At 33.5% G+C, this 18,474-nt stretch overlaps 1 protein-coding gene across 2 annotated transcripts in view; it reads right to left on the bottom strand.

Annotated features, from left to right (window-relative positions):
* The window catches only part of KIF18A (kinesin family member 18A), an 80,859-nt gene that overhangs the window by 26,975 nt on the left and 35,410 nt on the right, over positions 1 to 18,474 (bottom strand). For both annotated transcript variants that reach the window (XM_046014395.1, XM_046014394.1), the window contains 2 exons: positions 15,323 to 15,444; positions 9,728 to 9,969 (listed from right to left, as the gene is read on the bottom strand). In XM_046014395.1, the coding sequence (XP_045870351.1) occupies positions 9,728 to 9,969; positions 15,323 to 15,444 (364 nt within the window). The remainder of the gene's footprint in view (positions 1 to 9,727; positions 9,970 to 15,322; positions 15,445 to 18,474) is intronic.

The following is an 18,474-nucleotide window of genomic DNA, read 5'->3' as shown; positions in this document are numbered from 1 at the left end:
CAAAAGATACTATCAAGTATCAGCTATGAAAATAATAACTACTAGTGCTAGGACAGACAAGCTAAAGAATAGGGTAGAAATACAATAGACAGAATTATTTGACTACTTATTGTATTTAAAACAAAGGTGCTATAAGGATGGACCGTCAATGTGTTACACAAGAATGTAAGGCTCTTTGAAAAAATTTTGATTCTTGCATGTTTTCTTACATTAAAATAAATTAGGAGAAAATAAAAGTAAAAAAAAAATTAAAAACTTACAGATAAAGAGGCCTTTTGAGGAATTATTCCAAAGGCAGAGAGAAAAAAAAATGAAGTTACTATATGACATAAAAGTTAAAAAAATTCAGTATTAAAAAGAACATCTCAAAGTTAAGAGTAAATGATAAACTTGAAGAAAAGATTTGCAACATGCATCTTAGAGGAAAGAGTTAATATCCCTTGATGATCTCATCCAGTCCTATGGCTTTAAATATCATCTAAATGTTAACAGCTCTCAAATTTATATTTTAGTTTAGACTTTTCTTCTGAACTCCAGATTCTTATATCTAATTGCTTACATGATATCTTCACTTGGATGTATCTTAGACAAATTTAAAATGCCCCAATTGAACTTTTTAGTTTTCTGCCACCTTCACCCTACAAATCTGCTCTACTTGAAGTCTTCCCTATCTCTTTTAAGGTGATTTGCTTCTATCAGTTGCTAAATTCAAAAATCTTAAGAGTCATCCTTGACTTTTTCTTTCCCTCACATCCCAAATCCAATTGGTGATAAAATCCTGCTAGTTCTACCTTTAAGACATATTACAATCTGACTATTTTCACCAACTCCATTGCTACCAACCTGTTCTGAACTACCGCCATCTTTTACCTGGGTTATTGCAGTAGTCTCCCATTTCCACCCTTGCAATACTATAATCTACTCTCAACATGCCAGCCAGAAGGATCTTGAAAACATGATGGAGGTATGTTACTTCTTTCCTCAGTTCATGCCATAGTTCGTGATTTGTTCAGAGCTAAAGTCCAAGTCCTTGTAATAACCTACAAGGCTTTACTTGATCTGCCTTCCTCCCCTTGATCTTTGTGATCTCATCACTGTCTACTTTCTTTCCCTTCTTTTTGGTACCAATTATATGTCCTTCTAGCCATTCCATGAATATGCTAGCCTATGTTAGGGATCTGCATTACTTGTTCTACCTGAAAATGAGTCTTCTCCTGTATATCCATGTGGCTAACTTTGTGAACTTCTTCACATTTTATCAGTGAAGCCTACATTGACCATGCTATTTAAAGTAGCAGTCTCTTTCTCATCCCATTCTTGACCTCTTCATTTCTTTGCCCACAGCATGTACCACCTTCTAAGATTCTGTTTAATTTACTTATATTTATTGCCTTTCTTCCTACACGAGAATGTGAACTCCAGGAGGGTAAAAAGGTTTGGTTTGTACTTTGATATATCCTTAGCCTCAGGTAAGTATTTGGCACATAGTAGAAACTCAATGAGTATTGTTGAATGAATAAATATCCATATCCTAAGCTCTTATAAATATGTGACAAATTTTACAAAAGAGGACTGCGCCAGAAAAATGTTCAAATGATTGCTAGATAATTCACAGAAAAGAAAACAGATCTTTAAATTGATGAAAAAAATATTTAACTATACTAGTGAACTAAGGAAAAATGGAAAGAAAATAATATTTATGACTGAAATTAATAGAGAATCAATAACAAACTTGCAAAGACAAAAGAGGGAGAAAGAACCCCAGATTGAAAAAGATTACAGATATATCAACCAGTGACAAGGTAGAGGCCTTGTCTGTAGGCTGATGGAAGAACTTAAAAAGAAATCATTTATGAGACAGTGGGGGAAATATAAACACTGATTAAGTAGATATTTAATGATATTAGGTATGAAAAAGACATCCTGTTTTCTTTTAGAGACATTAAGATGTAAATGGAAGAAATATATGCTATCTGATATTTCCTTCAAAATAATACATTACAGATACAGAGAGGGTGCAGAGAAGCAGAAAAGCAGAGAAGGGGAAGCAGGTTCTCCGCTGAGCAGAGAGCCTGATTCGGGGCTCGATCCCAGGACTCTGGGATCATGACCTGAGCTGAAGGCAGAAGCTTTAACCCACTGAGCCACCCAGGCACCCTAGAGCACCAAGATAAATATACATACTTCCTTACTGCAATACTACTTACATTAAAATTTATTAAACCTAAATGCCTAACAACAGAGTCCAGATTAGATTAATTATGGTTAACCTCATCAGACTTTTAAAAGCAGAGTGTGCACACATTCTAAATATAAAGATTGCTTGGGGCGCCTGGGTACTCAGTGGGTTAAGCCTCTGCCTTTGGCTCAGTTCATGATCTCAGGGTCCTGGGATTGAGCCCCACGTCGGGCTCTCTGCTCGGCAGGGAGCCTGCTTCCCCCTCTTTCTCTGCCTGCCTCTCTGCCTACTGGTGATTTCTCCAATAAATAAATAAAATCTTAAAAAAAAAAAAAAGATTGCTGCTGATCTTTAAGTACCCTTTAAAGATCCTTATAGCATCAGAAAAACAAACAACAAACAAACAAACAGAAGAACTGAATTCAAAACTGAAATACCACACAGCATTTAGTATTTTTGAAATTTAACCAAAACAAAAAAGAAATTTAACAACAAAACCACTTTTTACTTGTTTATGAGAGTACAGGAAAGAAGTCAGTGACACACATGTAAGCTTATTTGAATGAGACACATTTGATTCACGTTTTGCTTAATAAGTTGAATCTCTTCAATTTTACTTCTTATATTTACTAAGACTACTACAGATAATATAATTTTAGCAATATATGATATCTAGGTATTGCTTCGTATCTTTAGAAATACAAACAACTTTCACTATTTGTGCTTTTTTAATGAATTGTTTCAGTATTTTAAGACTAAGAAAAATATAAGTCGACTTACTTTATAGCCCACGCTCCTTCCCCACTATTCATCTTTGTCTCTCTATTCATAGTGATTACAACATAACATAATTCTTGGAATAAATTAGGCACACCAAGCAAATAGTTAATCTATGAAATGTGAACAAAATATTAAAAAACCAAGAACAAAACATAACAAAAACAAAACTCACCTTCTGATACACTTTCAAAAGGAAATATATATTTATAAAATGTAATATGACTTCAACAGTTTTTCCTTTTAAAAGTGTTAGGAAAGGAATTAGGAGCCAAATAAATGTTTCACTGTTGACATGTATGGTCTATGCAATTACACTGCAAGTGAAATACGGATTTTTAAATAAGTAATAATGACCATCAGGTGGTCAGTATTTCTCGAACTTGGTGTTAAAACCCTATTTCCTCTCCAACATCTTGAAAACATTACAAAGAAAAAAATCAAGGCCCAAAAGGTATGAGAGAATCTGAAAATAATCTTAAGTTTTCTTTTCAAAGATCTCAACTAGCTTAGTTCTAATGACAATAATGCTTTATTAAAGAAAAAGAAGATATAAGTATATATCGTCAGCTTCCCAGTCATTTTTTAAAAATTTTTTATTTATTTCTTAATTTTTTTATAAACATATAATGTATTTTTATCCCCAGGGGTACAGGTCTGTGAATCGCCAGGTTTACACACTTCACAGCACTCACCATAGCACATACCCTCCCCAATGTCCATAAACCCACTCCCCCTCTCCCAACCCCACCTCCCCCCAGCAACCCCCAGTTTGTTTTGTGAGATTAAGAGTCACTTATGGTCTGTCTCCTTCCCAATCCCACCCAGTCATTTTAACATAAAAATAATTACATAGGAAATTTAATAATAGAGGAGTAAGTAATTCAGATTCAATCTCCACTGAAGGCAACAAAAAAGTCCAGGCAAAATATAAAAAACATATGCTTGAAGTCACGGAAGAGCTGATAAAACTGTGAAGAATTATAGGCAAGTATCAAGAGAAAGTTAGGCAACTCTAGAAGGTAATCTCTGCATTTACAGTTATTTTCCCTGTGAAGATTTTTTGCTGATCCTGAAGGGTGTCCGAAAAGCTTAGGAACATTGAGAATCTGGGAGAACTGGGGTGCTGAAACAGGTAGGGCCCACTAAACAAAGTTCTTCATAAACCCTCCTTGCTTTGCGTTAGAAACAGCTTATACTCTAGAGGGTAAAACAACATAGGCAGGCCCTAGCAGAAGTTGCAGTGTAGTTTCAAATGATCCCAATCCTTGAAACTGGACTACAGTGATTTTAGATTGTTAATGCCACCAGGAACTGAGAAGAAGCAAATGCAAAAAATCCTCTCTGAAAGAAGACTTTATTATCAGAAGTCTTGAATATTTCTATAAACGATTCTGCAAATACATATCCGATGCATAAAAATTAGTATGCCTTCAAGAAAATGAGGCCATGTGAACAAAAACCAGCAGAAAGAGATAAGAGAAACATATGCACAGTGCTCCAGACCTGGAAATCTCACAGTCTTTAAAATAATTACACCTATAGTGTTCACTGAGAATTTGTGCCAAGAAATGGAAACCATAAAAAAAAGAGAATCAAACAGAAATTCTAGAACTGTAATATAACTGAAATTAAGAACTTGATGGATTTAAGAAATATTTGACATAGCTGCAAAGAGAAAGTAAACTAAAGAATGTGTGAAAAGAAATTTCCAGAGAGACAAGAAACAAAGAAAAGAAGGAGAGAGTAAAAAAAGTCACTGATCAGACAAGGAGAAAGACCTGTGTAATATAACTAGAGTCCCAGAGGTAGAGGAGAGAACAAAAATAGCAGAGACAATATTTAAAGATATAATGGTTAAGAACTTCACAAAACTAATGAAAGATAATCCAGACACAAATTCTGAAAGTTCTATGAACCCAAGTAAGAGAAGTAAAAATAAAATTACATAGGCACAATATAGCAAAACTACTAAAACTCAAAGACAAAGAGAAAATATTTTAGGAAGTAAGAGGTAAAGTTACACTCAAGGAAGCAATACTTAGAATGACAGCTTACTTCAACTACAATAAGAAAGACACATAAGATAATGAAATAGTATCTTCAAAGTGCTAAAGAAAAGAAAGAATACTAAACTGTAATTCTATACCCAGCAAAAAAGTCTTCAAGAAAGAAAGTAAAATAAATACATTTTCAGACATATAAAAAGTAAGAATATCCATCATCAGCATATCTACTGTAAAGGAAATGTAAAAAGATTCTTTAGATGAAAAAAATTATCTTGGATGGAGATGCAGAGATGCTGAAAAAATGGAGAAGAACAAAAAATATAAATGTGAATATTCACTGTACAGACATCAAAAAAACCCATTTTATGGGTTTAATATATAGAGAAAAATAAAATACATCATAACAGTGGTATGTCAGGGAAAGCGTTAACTCAGGTAAAAAGTTTTAAGTTTCCAGCACTGTCTGAGGGTGAAAGTTAACACATTGTTACTTTGATAAACTTTGATAAAGCAAAGGAATTTGATAAAGGACTTTGATAAAGCAAGGATTCAGAATGTTACTCTAAGGATAACAATTTAAAGAATATAAAAACGGTTTATAGCCTTCTAAGCTCAGAGGTGAAAAAATGGAATATCACTGTCACTCTAAAACAAAGTTAAAAAGGAAAATAATTTGGAATAAGCAGGACAATTAGAAAGCAAATCACAAGACAGTAGATTCAAAACCAGTATCAATACATTCATGAAGTAGAAAAAGAATACTTTAAATGATAAAGACTGATTAATAGAACAAAAAGCAAAATCCAATTATGTGATGTTTATGAGATGCCTTTGAAATAAATGATTATAGGTTTCAAGTGAAGGAATCAGAAAAAAGATGAACCATGAAAACATGAACCAAAGAAAAGTGGGATAGCTATATTAACATTAAAATAAATTTAAGCCTAAGAAAAGTAACTGGATTAAGTATATTTTATAAGAAAAGGAAGATGTAAGAATTCTGAAATATACAGATGTAATAATATAATTTCAATGTATGAGAACCAAAAATTGACAGTACTACAAGGAGAAATATCCCCTAAAAGATGTACACGCCTTAGTCCCTGGAAGCTGTGAATATGTCACTTTACATGGCAAAAGGGATTTTGCAGATGTGGGCTCAATCTAATCAAATGAACCCTTAAAAGCAGAGACATTCCTCTACTTATAGGCAGAAGAAATGAAGCAGAAGGGAGCATGAGAGAGATCCAAAGCACGAGAATGAACTGTCCTGCCTTTGTTGGCAAGAAGATGAAATGATGAAGAGGGCAACGTTCCAGGGAATACGGAGACCTCTAAAAACTGAGAAGGACCACCGGGCAACAACTAACAAGAAAATGGGGACCTCAGCCCTATAGCTGCGTAGAACTGAATTCTGCTAACAACCAGAATGAGCTTAGAAGCACATTCTTCTCCAGAACCTCCAGATAAGAGATCCAACTGACTGACACCTTTATTTGGCCTTGTGAAAGTCTAAGTGGAGTAACCATTTGAGCCTGCTGTAATTCTGGCCTACAGAGCTCTGAGATAATAAATCAGCGTTATTTTAAGTTGATATGTTTGTGTTAATTTGTTAGCATGGGATAGAAAACTAGATACAAAATAGAAAAATCCCATGTAATAGAGGGAATTTTTAATAGGTCTCCTCAGTGTATGATAGAACATGGATTTAAAAAATAAGTCTGTAAGAAGATTTAAAGAACACAACCAATTTGGCCTTATATAGACTACTACTGTAATAAATGACTACAAAATATATATTTTTTTATAAGCACACTTGAAACATACACCAGCCTACTATGTGCTAGGAAGAAAGTGAGTCTACATACTAGGTAATTTCTCTGAATATAATTCAATAAAGCTATAAATAAACAAAAAATAGAATGGAATTTGCCATAGCTTCTTGATATTAAGAATTAAAAAAGGGGCGCCTGGGTGGCTCAGTGGGTTAAAGCCTCTGACTTCGGCTCAGGTCATGATCCGAGGGTCCTGTGATCGAGCCCCATATCGGGCTCTCTGCTCAGCGGGGAGCCTGCTTCCTCCTCTCTCTCTGCCTGCCTCTTTGCTTACTTGTGATCTCTGTCAAATAAATAAATAAAATCTTAAAAAAAAAAAAAGAATAAAAAAACCTAAAAAAAAAAATCAAAACAGTTTTATGAAACAATCCTCATTGGATGCCTACATGACACTTAAAAGTATGGTTCTCATTTTAAGTATTTCTCCAAACCTGAATTCAAATGGAAATTTGCTCAATACAAAAGTGTAATTTTATATAAAAACTGATTAGAAAAAAAAGAAATGCTCCATAGGTCAAAGAAGAAATTACAACAGAAATCAGAAAATATTTTGAACTAAATAATAATCTATAATACTATGTATCAAAACTTGTGAAATGAAGCTAAAGCTGTGTTTAGAGGGAAACCTAGGGACATTATTGCATAAATTCGAAAAATCAGATGAAAGCTAATGAACTAACATCTTTATCAGTTAGTTAAATGAACAGAGCAGCATAAACCTATTAAAAGTAGACAGAAAGATAAAATAGAAGTAAAGATAAAAAATACAAGGGGCACTTGGCTGGCTCAGTCGGTTAAGTGTCTGACTTTGGCTCAGGTTCCCATCCTGCCATAGAGCCCACCAGCATTGGGCTCTCTGCTCAGCGGGGAGTCTGCTTCTCCCTCTCCCTCTGCTTGTGCTCTCTCTCTCTCACTTGCTCACTCCTTCTCTCTCTCAAATAAATAAATAAAAATCTTAAAAAAAAAAAAAAGAGATACAATTAAATAGAAAACAAAATCTACAATGAAACAGGAAACATCCAAAAGGAAAAAGCAACAAAGCAAGTATTTGACAGTTGACAAGGGATCATACTAAAAGAAATTAAATCAAATACACAAATCTACAGAGATTTGCCTTATCTTCCTCTTAAAATCTATAGACATAGCATTTGTGATAGAAAAAAGCAATAGCTGCTAACATCAGAAACTGAGTAACTGATGCTTCAGGGTGGCTCAGTCAGTCGTTAAGCCGTCTGCCTTTGCCTCAGGTCATAAGGGCCCTGGGACCCAGCCCTGCATTGCATCAAGCTCCCTGCTCAGCGGGAAGCCTGCTTCTACCTCTCCTACTCCCACTGCTTCTTGTGTTCCCTCTCTTGCTGTGTCTCTCTGTCAAATTTAAAAAAAAAAAAAAAAAAAAGAAACAGTAATTTTTGGAAGTTGGAAATCACATGGATCAGATGAACAGAAAAGCTAGAAGAGAAAAATCAGGACCTCAGCTATGATATATATGAGAAATGCTTTTCTCTTATCTGTAAACTCAGAAAAAGGGAATGGGAATAGACTATGAGGTAACTACCAATGACAATCAGTTTAACTGACCAGTAGATTGATTGTGATGTTGTATGGTAAATTAAAGCTCTCTAAATAAAATGGAGACCTCCTACTAACAACATTGGAAATGAAAGGAGAATAAGCCTTTGGAAGATCTAGACATCCAGTTAGACAGAAAAGTTTAGAGGTGAAGGAGTAGAGCAGGAGGCAGTTTTAACCAGAAGGAAAACTCTAAAGCACAACAAATAAACTCCACCAAGTCAAATAAGTAAAGAGGATGCCTCCGAGATGAAATAATGTCACTAGAAACAGGAGAGCCGCAAAGTTAAAAAGAATATACACTAGTTCAGTGTTGCTGCTATTATTTTGGGTTAAGGTAAAGATGAGAGAGGTATCTCATGCACATTTGGCATAAAGAAAATTTTGGACTTTGACAGATTAATTTTTAAAAATATTTTTGTCCTGTATTCCAACAAATCAGTCTCTAGGAATCTAGTATACATGCACAAATGTGAAAACAAGCATGCTTTCTGATACCCTGTTCACCAATAGAACAATGGTTAAACAAAGTATGGTACATCTGCTGTCTGGATTCTCACAAATGTTAAAAAAAATAAGGTAGATTCTTCATGTATATACCCTAACAATAAACTAAATAAACTCATAACAAATAAAAAAGTTGTACATCAACATATATAATGTGCTAGCTTTCAAGCGAAACCCAATAAAAAGCTAGAGTTAGATTATGTAATACAAATACTACACACACACACACACACACACACACACACACACACACACACAAAGCAAAGTTAACCAAACTACTAAATTATTTATTTCTGAGACAGGACACAAGATTGGGTTCTGAGGAAAGTCGAAGAAGGCATTCTACTTCTACATGAAATTCTACATTGTCTGAATTTATTTTAACCAACATCGTATGTTAGTTTTTCAATTAAAATGTCCCATGCACACTTTTATGACAGGGGAGATAACAAGTGATATGGCAACAAAATATAGCTTATTCTACACTGCTAGTTGATTTTAAGAATAGATTATTATTATGTATTATAGAATATAGTATTCTTAATTATAATCTTTAATACTTAATTGAGGTTAAATTTTAAAGAAGGAGGAGGTAAAATTATTCCATCAAAAATGGGTAAAATATCTTAAAGATTTTATTGCTAGTTATTTAGAACATCAAGTATATTTGCTCTTAAACCTCTGAAAGACAGTGATCAGCAAAATTATTCTAAAACTAATTTTCCCCTTAATTCCCACAAAATAGCCAAACCTATTTAAAAAATTCACGGTTCTGTAGATTGATACATAAAGGAGGCTACTCTTTATAAATAACCTTATAATTTCCTTAATACAAGAAAAGCTGTACTTACAACAAGGAGCAGACTGAACTGGTGGTCCCAGTTGTGGAAAGGTCATAAGAACAGAAATCTCTGGTAGATCATGTTGCTTTATAGTATGTTCAGTAGTTTGGTCAGCCCAAACCACCACTTTTTTTCTCTCTACCAAATGTTCAATTTCTTTGAAGTCAGACTCAAAAGCAGCATTTGAAAGGCCAGCTTCTTTTAATGCACAATACTGTTTTCTTAGGGCTGGAAGTAAAGCATTCAATACTCTATATAAAGAAGGTCACAGGAAAAGAGAGATAAATATTAAATTTTAAATATAGCATTGTAGTTTTACATAACACCCAAAGTATTAGCAGATCATTAGAATGACATCCTGTACATGTTTTCTTTTAGAATGCCTCAACATACTCTCACTACATTAAGAATAGAGTGAAAAGAATTCTGGATGGGAATTATAAGCATCAGGTCATATTCTCAGCTAGTCTTCACTTGCCTCCATCTGACCTTGGATAATACACAAACTGAGGTTTCTCCTCTATAACTTGGGGTACAACTAGATAGTCACTGCTTACACCAGGAGACTACTGTGAGAACTAATGAGTTAAATACATATAAAAGGTTTTTGCAAAGCATGTGATTTATAAAACAAAGATACTACTGTTACTGATACTAAGTACCATGGAATTAAATGAAAACTGAAAAAATAAACTCTTCAATGATGAGATTAATTTCAGGTATGTAACATTTCAAAGGAACCATAGCTAAGTTTCCTTGAAGTTAGCTCTTCATGAGTTAAAGCAATGGTTTTCAAAGCCATTCAAAGGAGTTCTACGAGGAAGAGCTGTGGACAAGGATGGTGGGTAAAGGGAATCGATGGGGCACAGGTTTCCTGGCTCTGATTCAAAATCTTTTCTATTGCTATCAGTCGGAGCAGTATTGAACGTATCTTTTTATGTATTAGACCTCCATGTAAACTTTCGCTGAAGAAATGCTGCAGTTAAACAGTTACAAATTTATACACTCAGTCAATGGTTCTTTTTTTTTTTTAAATGATGAGGACTTGTTCAAGATTTTTTTTCCTTTTTTTTTTTAAGAAAGACAGGCAGAGAGAGAGAAAGAGAGAGGAGGAAGCAGGCTCCCTGCTGAGCAGAGAGCCTGATGCGGTAGTTGATCCCAGGACCCTGAGACCATGACCTGAGCTGAAGGCAGAGGCTTAACCCACTGAGCCACCCAGGCACCCCTCAGTCAATGGTTCTTAAGTTTTATATCAAGGAAGATGTCAAACAACTTGACCTTGAAATGCTTCAGTCCAGGTTGTTTCAGTTGACTCAAAACATCCAGGAGAATAGAATCATTTCAAGTATGGGTAGGGCAGTGGGAAAAGGATAGGCATTAACTTCCTCAAGGAAGGAAGGAAGGAAAGAATGAAGGAAGCAAGGAAATAATTGCTTTATTACCCCAGAGTCTTAAATATTTAGATAGTAGTACAACTAAACAGTCTGTGACATTTTTCTTTTTGTTGAAGGTAGGGAGTACTCCATTTAAGCCAAGGAGGCAACAACTACAGGGAAAAGTCATTAAGCATAAAGTCAATTTATTTATTTTATTTATTTTTTTAAAAGATTTTATTTATTTACCTGACAGACGGAGATCACAAGTAGGCAGAGAAACAGGAAGAGAGAGAGGAGGAGGAAGCAGGCTCCCAGCTGAGCAGAGAGCCCGATGCGGGGCTCGATCCCATAACCCTGGGATCATGACCTGAGCCTAAGGCAGAGGTTTTAACCCACTGAGCCACCCAGGCGCCCCGAGCATAAAGTCAATTTAAAAAAAAAGATTATTTATTGAGCACCTCTATGAATCACGTGCTGTGCACAGGAGAGAACAAAGAAGTTTTAACAAAGAACTTTTTTGTCTTTCTAGAAGTCTCGATCTTCCCAAGGCTTACTCTACATTTCTTCATATTTCATAGGTACAAAATGATTATCTCATTGTTTTGATTTGCATTATCTTGATTAGTAATGTTGAGTACCTTGTCATATACCTGTTGGCTATCTATATGTCTTCTTTGGAAAAATGTCTATTTAGATTTTCTGCCCATTTCCAATCAGATTGTTTCCTTTTTTGCTATTGAGTTGTATGTTCTTTATATATTTTGAATATTAACCCCTTATCAGAGATGATTTGCAAATTTTGTGTCCTTTGGAAGGTTGCCTTTTTACTTTGTTGATGACTTCTTTTGCTGTGCAGAAGCTTTTTAGTTTGACTGTTAATTTCACTTATGTTTGCTTTTGTTTCTTTTGCTTTTGGTGTAAATCCAAAATATCATCTCCAAGTCTGATGTCAAAGAACTTATCGTCTATGTTTTCTTCTAGGAGTTTTATGATTTCAGGCCTTATGTTCAAGACTTTAATTCATTTTGGGCTAATTTTTAGGTATGGTGCAAGATAGTGGTCCAGTTTCATTTCTTTGCATGTAGCTGTCCGATTTTCCCAACCTCATTTATTGCAGAGACTGTCCTTCCCCATTGTATATTCTTGGTTCCTCTGCCATAAATTAATTGACCATATATGTGTGGGTTTATTTTGCACTCTCTATTCTATTCTATTAATCTATGTACTTTCTTTCTTTTTTTTTTTTAAAGATTTTATTTATTTATTTGACAGACAGAGATCACAAGTAAGCAGAGAGGTTTGCAGAGAGAGAAAGTGGAAGCAGGCTCCCCGCTTGAGCAGGGAGCCTGATGTGGGGCTCAATCCCAGGATGCTGGGACCTGAGCCAAAGGCAGCGGCTTTAACCCACTGAGCCACCCAGGCGCCCCTGCTTTTTGTTTCTTAATAACAGTGCAGTTTCTTTTTGTTTTAAGTTTCTATTTAAATTCTAATTAGTCAACATACAGTGTACTCTGTGCTTGTTTTTAAGCTAATACCATACTGTGTTGATTGCTATAGCTTTGTAATATAGTTAGAAGGAAATAAATCAGACAGGAATTGTGACACCGCCAACTGTGTTCTTCTTTCTCAAGATTGCTTTGGTTATTTGGTGTCTTCTGCAGTGCTATACAGATTTTAGAATTTCTGTTCTATTTCTGTGAAAAATGCCATTGAAATAATGTTACTCTATTAAATCCACAGATTGCTTTGGGCATCTGAACATTAAATCTTCTAATCCATGAACATAGAATATCTTTTCACTTATTTGTGTCTTCTTCAATTTCTTTCATCAATGTCTTATAGTTTTCAGTGTATTGGCCTTTCATTTTCTTGGTTAAATTTATTCCTAGGTATCTATTATTTTTGATGCAATTGTCAATAGGATTGTTTTCTTAATTTTTCTGACAGTTTGCTATTAGTATATAGAAATGCAACAGATTTCTGTATATTGATTTTGTATCCTGTGACTTTACTTAATTCATTGATCAGTTCTAGTAGTTTTGGTGGTCTTCAGGGTTTTCTATATATATATATATATATATAGTGTCATGTCATTTGCAAATAATAAGTTCTAGGTCTTGTTTCCAGCTTGCATGACTTTCCTTTTCTGTTTTCTTTTTTTTTTCATGTCTAATTGCTTTGTTTAGGACTTTTTTTGTCTTGTTTTTTGGATTTTACATAGAAGTAAAATCTGGATTTTATGTTTTTGATGACACATTTTAGATCTTTTCATCTTGCATATCCATTAATTACTGTAGTTAAAGTTATTTTTTACATTTTTTTTCTAAACCAAAAGTCTTTATTTTCTTTGTCCATAAAAATTAATTCCATTTTATTCATTCATTTTGTTTGTTTGTTTTTTAATTTTAATTTTTTAATTTTTAATTTTTAATTTAATTTTAATTTTTTAAATTTTTTATTTATTTCTTTTTTTTATAAACATATAATGCAACATGGGAGATTAGGGGATAGGAGAAGAATAAAGGAAACGAGAGAGGATTGGGAGGGAGACAAACCATAAGTGACTCTCAATCTCACAAAACAAACTGAGGGTTACTGAGGGTTGTTGGGAGAGGGGGCATGGGGTTATGGACATTGGGGAGGGTATGTGCTATGGTGAGTGCTGTGAAGTGTGTAAACCTGGCGATTCACAGACCTGTACCCTTGGGGATAAAAATACATTTTCTTTTAACTTTCATATTAGCTTTACAAGTAATTCATCTTTTACCTTTACTATATATTAACTTTTACCAGTGAGATTTATACCTTCATGTTTTCTTATTACCTATTAGCACCCTTTCTTTTCAGCTTAAAGAAGTCTCCTAATATTTCTCATAAGGCCAGTTTTATGAGCTCCTTTAGCTTTTGCTTGTCTGGAACACTCTTTATCTCTTCCTCTCAATTCTGAACAAGTGTGCTGGGTAGAGTGTTCTTGGTTAGAAATTTTTTTCTTTCAGCACTTTAAAGGTATTTTATATCACTTTTTGCCTCTGCTATACAAGATCAGGCTATGATAGTTCATCACCTTTATAATTTTTTTTTGTCATTTAATTCTTATAAAACCTTTTAAAGAAAGTATTATAACCTATTTTAACACTTAAGAAAACTAAGGTTAAGTGAAGTTAAATAATTTATGCAAGGTCATACTGCTAATATAAAACAGAATTCAAGACCAACTCCAAAACTCATACTCTTTCTACTATGCTGTATTATCTCTGTTTATAATGTTTTGGTTTAGCAATTTGCTAAATCAGTAAGAGTTAGTCAGAATCTTTTTGCCCATTTGAAACTAAAATTTACCTTAAATGTATTAATCTATTTGTTTAAATACAGTATTGGTAAAATAAATTAATGGGTTTCTTTGACGCTTTAACTCTTGCCAGTGGCTTGAGTGTTAGTAAATGAATATTTATGGTCTGTTCTAGGTAGAGATATAGAAAGCTTAAGATTAGGTTGAGCTTTTAACCACAAAAGAATATCTCCCTAAAGTTTTTCCTTTCCTTTACCTTTTTTTAAAATAACTATCTTAATGTGATTTCTTTTACATCAGAAGTATGGAAAATTAATTACTAGTTATTTGAGACTACTAGAACTTCAGTAGAATTTTATACTAGCAGAAAACCCTTAGAGAAATATATTTTTCATTTTATAGAGCATGAAAGTGACACCTAAAGAGTTGACTGACATATCCGAGGTAACAAAAGTAAAAAGAGTTATACTTTTTTTCTTTACCATTATGTTTCAAAAGATGTTACTACTGAGCTAGTAGAGCATGAGAGCTACTATAGCATCACATAAAAATTGGCACAGTTGAAGTTAAAAAATATACACTTCTAGTAACTTCATTTTATTGACAAAAATCATTCTGGAATTATAATACTTTAAAAACTGCCCACTTAAAAAATCAGCTGTTATTAATAGTAATTGCTTCTAATAATAAATTTTTAGAGAAAAATGCTTTCAAAACTATAAAACACTAAAATCATTAGTTAGAGACGAAGAACCACATATTTTATACTGTCTCAATGTTTTCTAACTCTGTATACTTTCTGACGCTGGCAAACACTTAAAAATAATTTATCCTACACGAAATAAAAATTTTCTGGCAGTGGAAAACAACTTCTATGTTTCAGGTTTCTCAGGTCTGTAAGTATTAAAATTTATAGAATAGATAAATCCATGCACTTACGCCTCAGTTTGCCTGTGCTGTTGTTCTTGAAGACAAGCTAGATCCACCATATGTTTAATTTGTGCTTTCAAATCTTTGTTCTGGAGATGCAAATGGTAACAATGAAGATCTTTGTTGAGCTCCTGGGGAAAACAATGCAAACTATACTTCAGATTCCTTTAAAAATATTAAAATTAAATAATTTCCAACAAAAATTATTTTATATTGGTGCTAATAATTTTAATTTTCTATATACAAAAGGATAATATTTAGGAATGATCTGAGAAATAAACATTCTGGTATAAGTGGTCTATAACTTACAAGCAAGGTAAGTTTTAAGTTTCTCAGAAATTAATGTTAGGAACTTAGGACAAATTTTATTATGATGATAGTTTCTTGGGTCTATCCAACGTCTTGATAATGCTGTGAAAACATGGATATGACCAGTTTTTGCTTAACTGTCATTTCTTCAGGGCTTTTCCTGAGCATTATATTTAAAGATGGATACTCTCCACTTCCAACAGTCTCTGCCATAGTATCAATCAGTAACAATTTCACTTATCTGTTTATGGTTTCTCTGTATACTTAGAATGTAAAGTTCACAACCAGGACAGTGGGTGTGTCAAACTGTTTCAGTGTTATAGCCCCTGTATTCAGTTTCTGGAGTTGCATGTAATAAAAATTTCTTGCCTTCACCCAATCTGATATATGCTTCATCCTAGAGCAGAAGTGCGAAAAGTCTTTTATAGGTTCCCATTTTCCTAAACCACATGTGGTTAGCTGCAAGTGTTCTCTAATCTACTCCCTAAAATTATTTATCTTTCCTTAAACCTACTAAACCTTAAGTAGGAAAATGTCAGTTATGTGGTTATACTAAAGTGTGAAAGGGATAATCCAATAGCATTCTCAGAATGCTTAACTGGGAAAATTTTGGTAACAGGATGAAAGGAAATGAAATCTTATGGACATCTAAGGGGCTATGACAGCAATCTCATAAACAGAAGAGCTATGCCAGGAAGCTTCTTCCCCGTGACAAATCCATTTTCACTCTTCAATACTCCTTACCAGTTGACCACTGATTCTCTACAAGCTTAAAATTACTTTTTCTTCTTTTTTTTTCAATACTTTCTATACCAGTGGTAGGCACTATGGGAAACAATATCATTTGATGTATCTGAGATATAGTAAAGTTGGGGGTTCTTTCTTCATATGATTTATGACTATATTTTCACGCTCTTTAGGGAGTTAGAATGGTATGGTGAGAGCATTGGCCTGAGTCAGGTGGTCTTAGAAATGGTCTCAGCCAGAACGCAAATGCTACCTGAAGCTAAAAATATAGTCTTTATGGAGATTAGTTTACTTGATTAAAATTTAAGAGCTTGACTAGATGATCTCTTTAGGTTTTTCCAGTTACAAGATTCAATGATCCTAATGGTCTGAACATATTTGCCAAATATACCTTCTTTTCTCTTGGAAAAAAAATCCTTTCTTTAAATATTTCCCCTGATAATCTTATTCTTTTATCTTCTTGAATTACCAGTCTCTTAAAAAGACAAGATTTGATTATATAATTATATTAGTCAACAATAGGCCTTGGCTAGCGTGTCATCTTTGGAAAGCCAAGTTTACAATTTGAGTCTTTGTCTTGATACACTAATGATAGAATCTGATTGGAAGAACATGGTCTATGCTGAGAACTACAAGTAGGTTAGTAATGGCTAAAGTGAAAAATATAATGTGAGGTTATATATAAAATGAGAGGTATTCAGGCCTGGGAAATCATAACAGAGTTTGTATCAGGCAGAAAGCACTGAAGATTGATATGACCAGGGTTACTTTTTAGAAGGCTCATTTTCATAATAGTGGAATTTGAGTGGAAGCCAAAAGACCAAATGTAGCAGTCCAATAATGGTGGGTAGGATTCTGAATAAAGGTAGTGGCAGTGGGAAACAGAAAGTAGTAAACAGATTTGAGAGCTTAAGTGGTAGATAATGCAGAAAATGTATAAAAAGAAGAGTACCAATTTTAAAGTCATAGTACTGGGTCTGTGTCCAGAGTTATATGACTGTGGTAAGTTCTTTTGCAAAATTATGTCTCGATTTTCTTACTTTAGCTGTGAAAATATCCATGGTAAAAAGAATTGGAAGTTAAATTAGGGTTGTAGGAATGGAAGCAGTTTTAATTTTATTGTTTTTTCAAATTACTTATGATGAAATTCATTAAAAAAATAAGGACTTAAAAAATAAATTCTAGGTTCACAGTCAGGTGTGAAAAAGTTTTGCTTAAGGGAGTTACAGAAGACAAATTGCTAGAAAAATTAAATCTGACCATACTGTAAATTTATTGAAATGTAAATTTATTGTAAAAATGTAAATTTATTGAAAATAACCCAAATAATATTAACTTTATAAATGTTACTAAGTAGACAAAGAGGCAAAAACAAATTACCAATTATAATAATACTACTAAAAAGAATACCATAACACTTTTTAAATGGGGAGCTTATGGTAAGTATGGGGAAGCAAAGGCAAAGCAGTAAATTTCTATAATTTATTTATTTATCTTTTTGCCTCTTTAATGCTAAATAAGTTAAGTACTTCTGTAATTGGGATTTGGTTATAAATTAGAATTTTGATTATACAAATAAATTCTAAGTATAATCTAAGTAAAACTAGTGAGAAATAAAAGTTTTTGTTTAACCCTCAATAAATCTCCATACTAAAGACTTATTCCATCCTCATTTATCTTTGATTTTCTTCTTAGGAAATCGGGTATCTGCTGCTTGTTGCTCACTGCTCCTTTCACTACCGTGATTGTCATCATTGACTGGTCCTGCTGGTCTTCTCCCTAGTCTGAGTTTTAACGCTAAAAGAATGGCCTTTTATAGCTATTGCTAGCCAACCAGAGAATTCATTTCCCTAGTCATGATGCACTGGGTAATATTTTTTAGTTACAACAAAAAAATTGTTATCTTTGAGTATTAACCACGACAACCTGCATTCATTTGCTACTGAATATATTATACTTTATTTTACCTGTATTGACAATCAATCTAGTGGTTTTTTAGAAATTTGAAACTTCCTTAGGATTAGATACCAATTAGCTAATACATAGTATTGAAATTCAGAAAAGAATCATTCAGGTAAAGACTCAGACACTCATTTAAAAAAAAA

The sequence above is a fragment of the Meles meles genome, chromosome 8, assembly GCF_922984935.1.
Source record: "Meles meles chromosome 8, mMelMel3.1 paternal haplotype, whole genome shotgun sequence".
Taxonomy (NCBI): domain Eukaryota; kingdom Metazoa; phylum Chordata; class Mammalia; order Carnivora; family Mustelidae; genus Meles; species Meles meles.
Note: the sequence above shows the minus strand (reverse complement) of the source record. Positions and strands in the feature narration are given on the sequence as shown.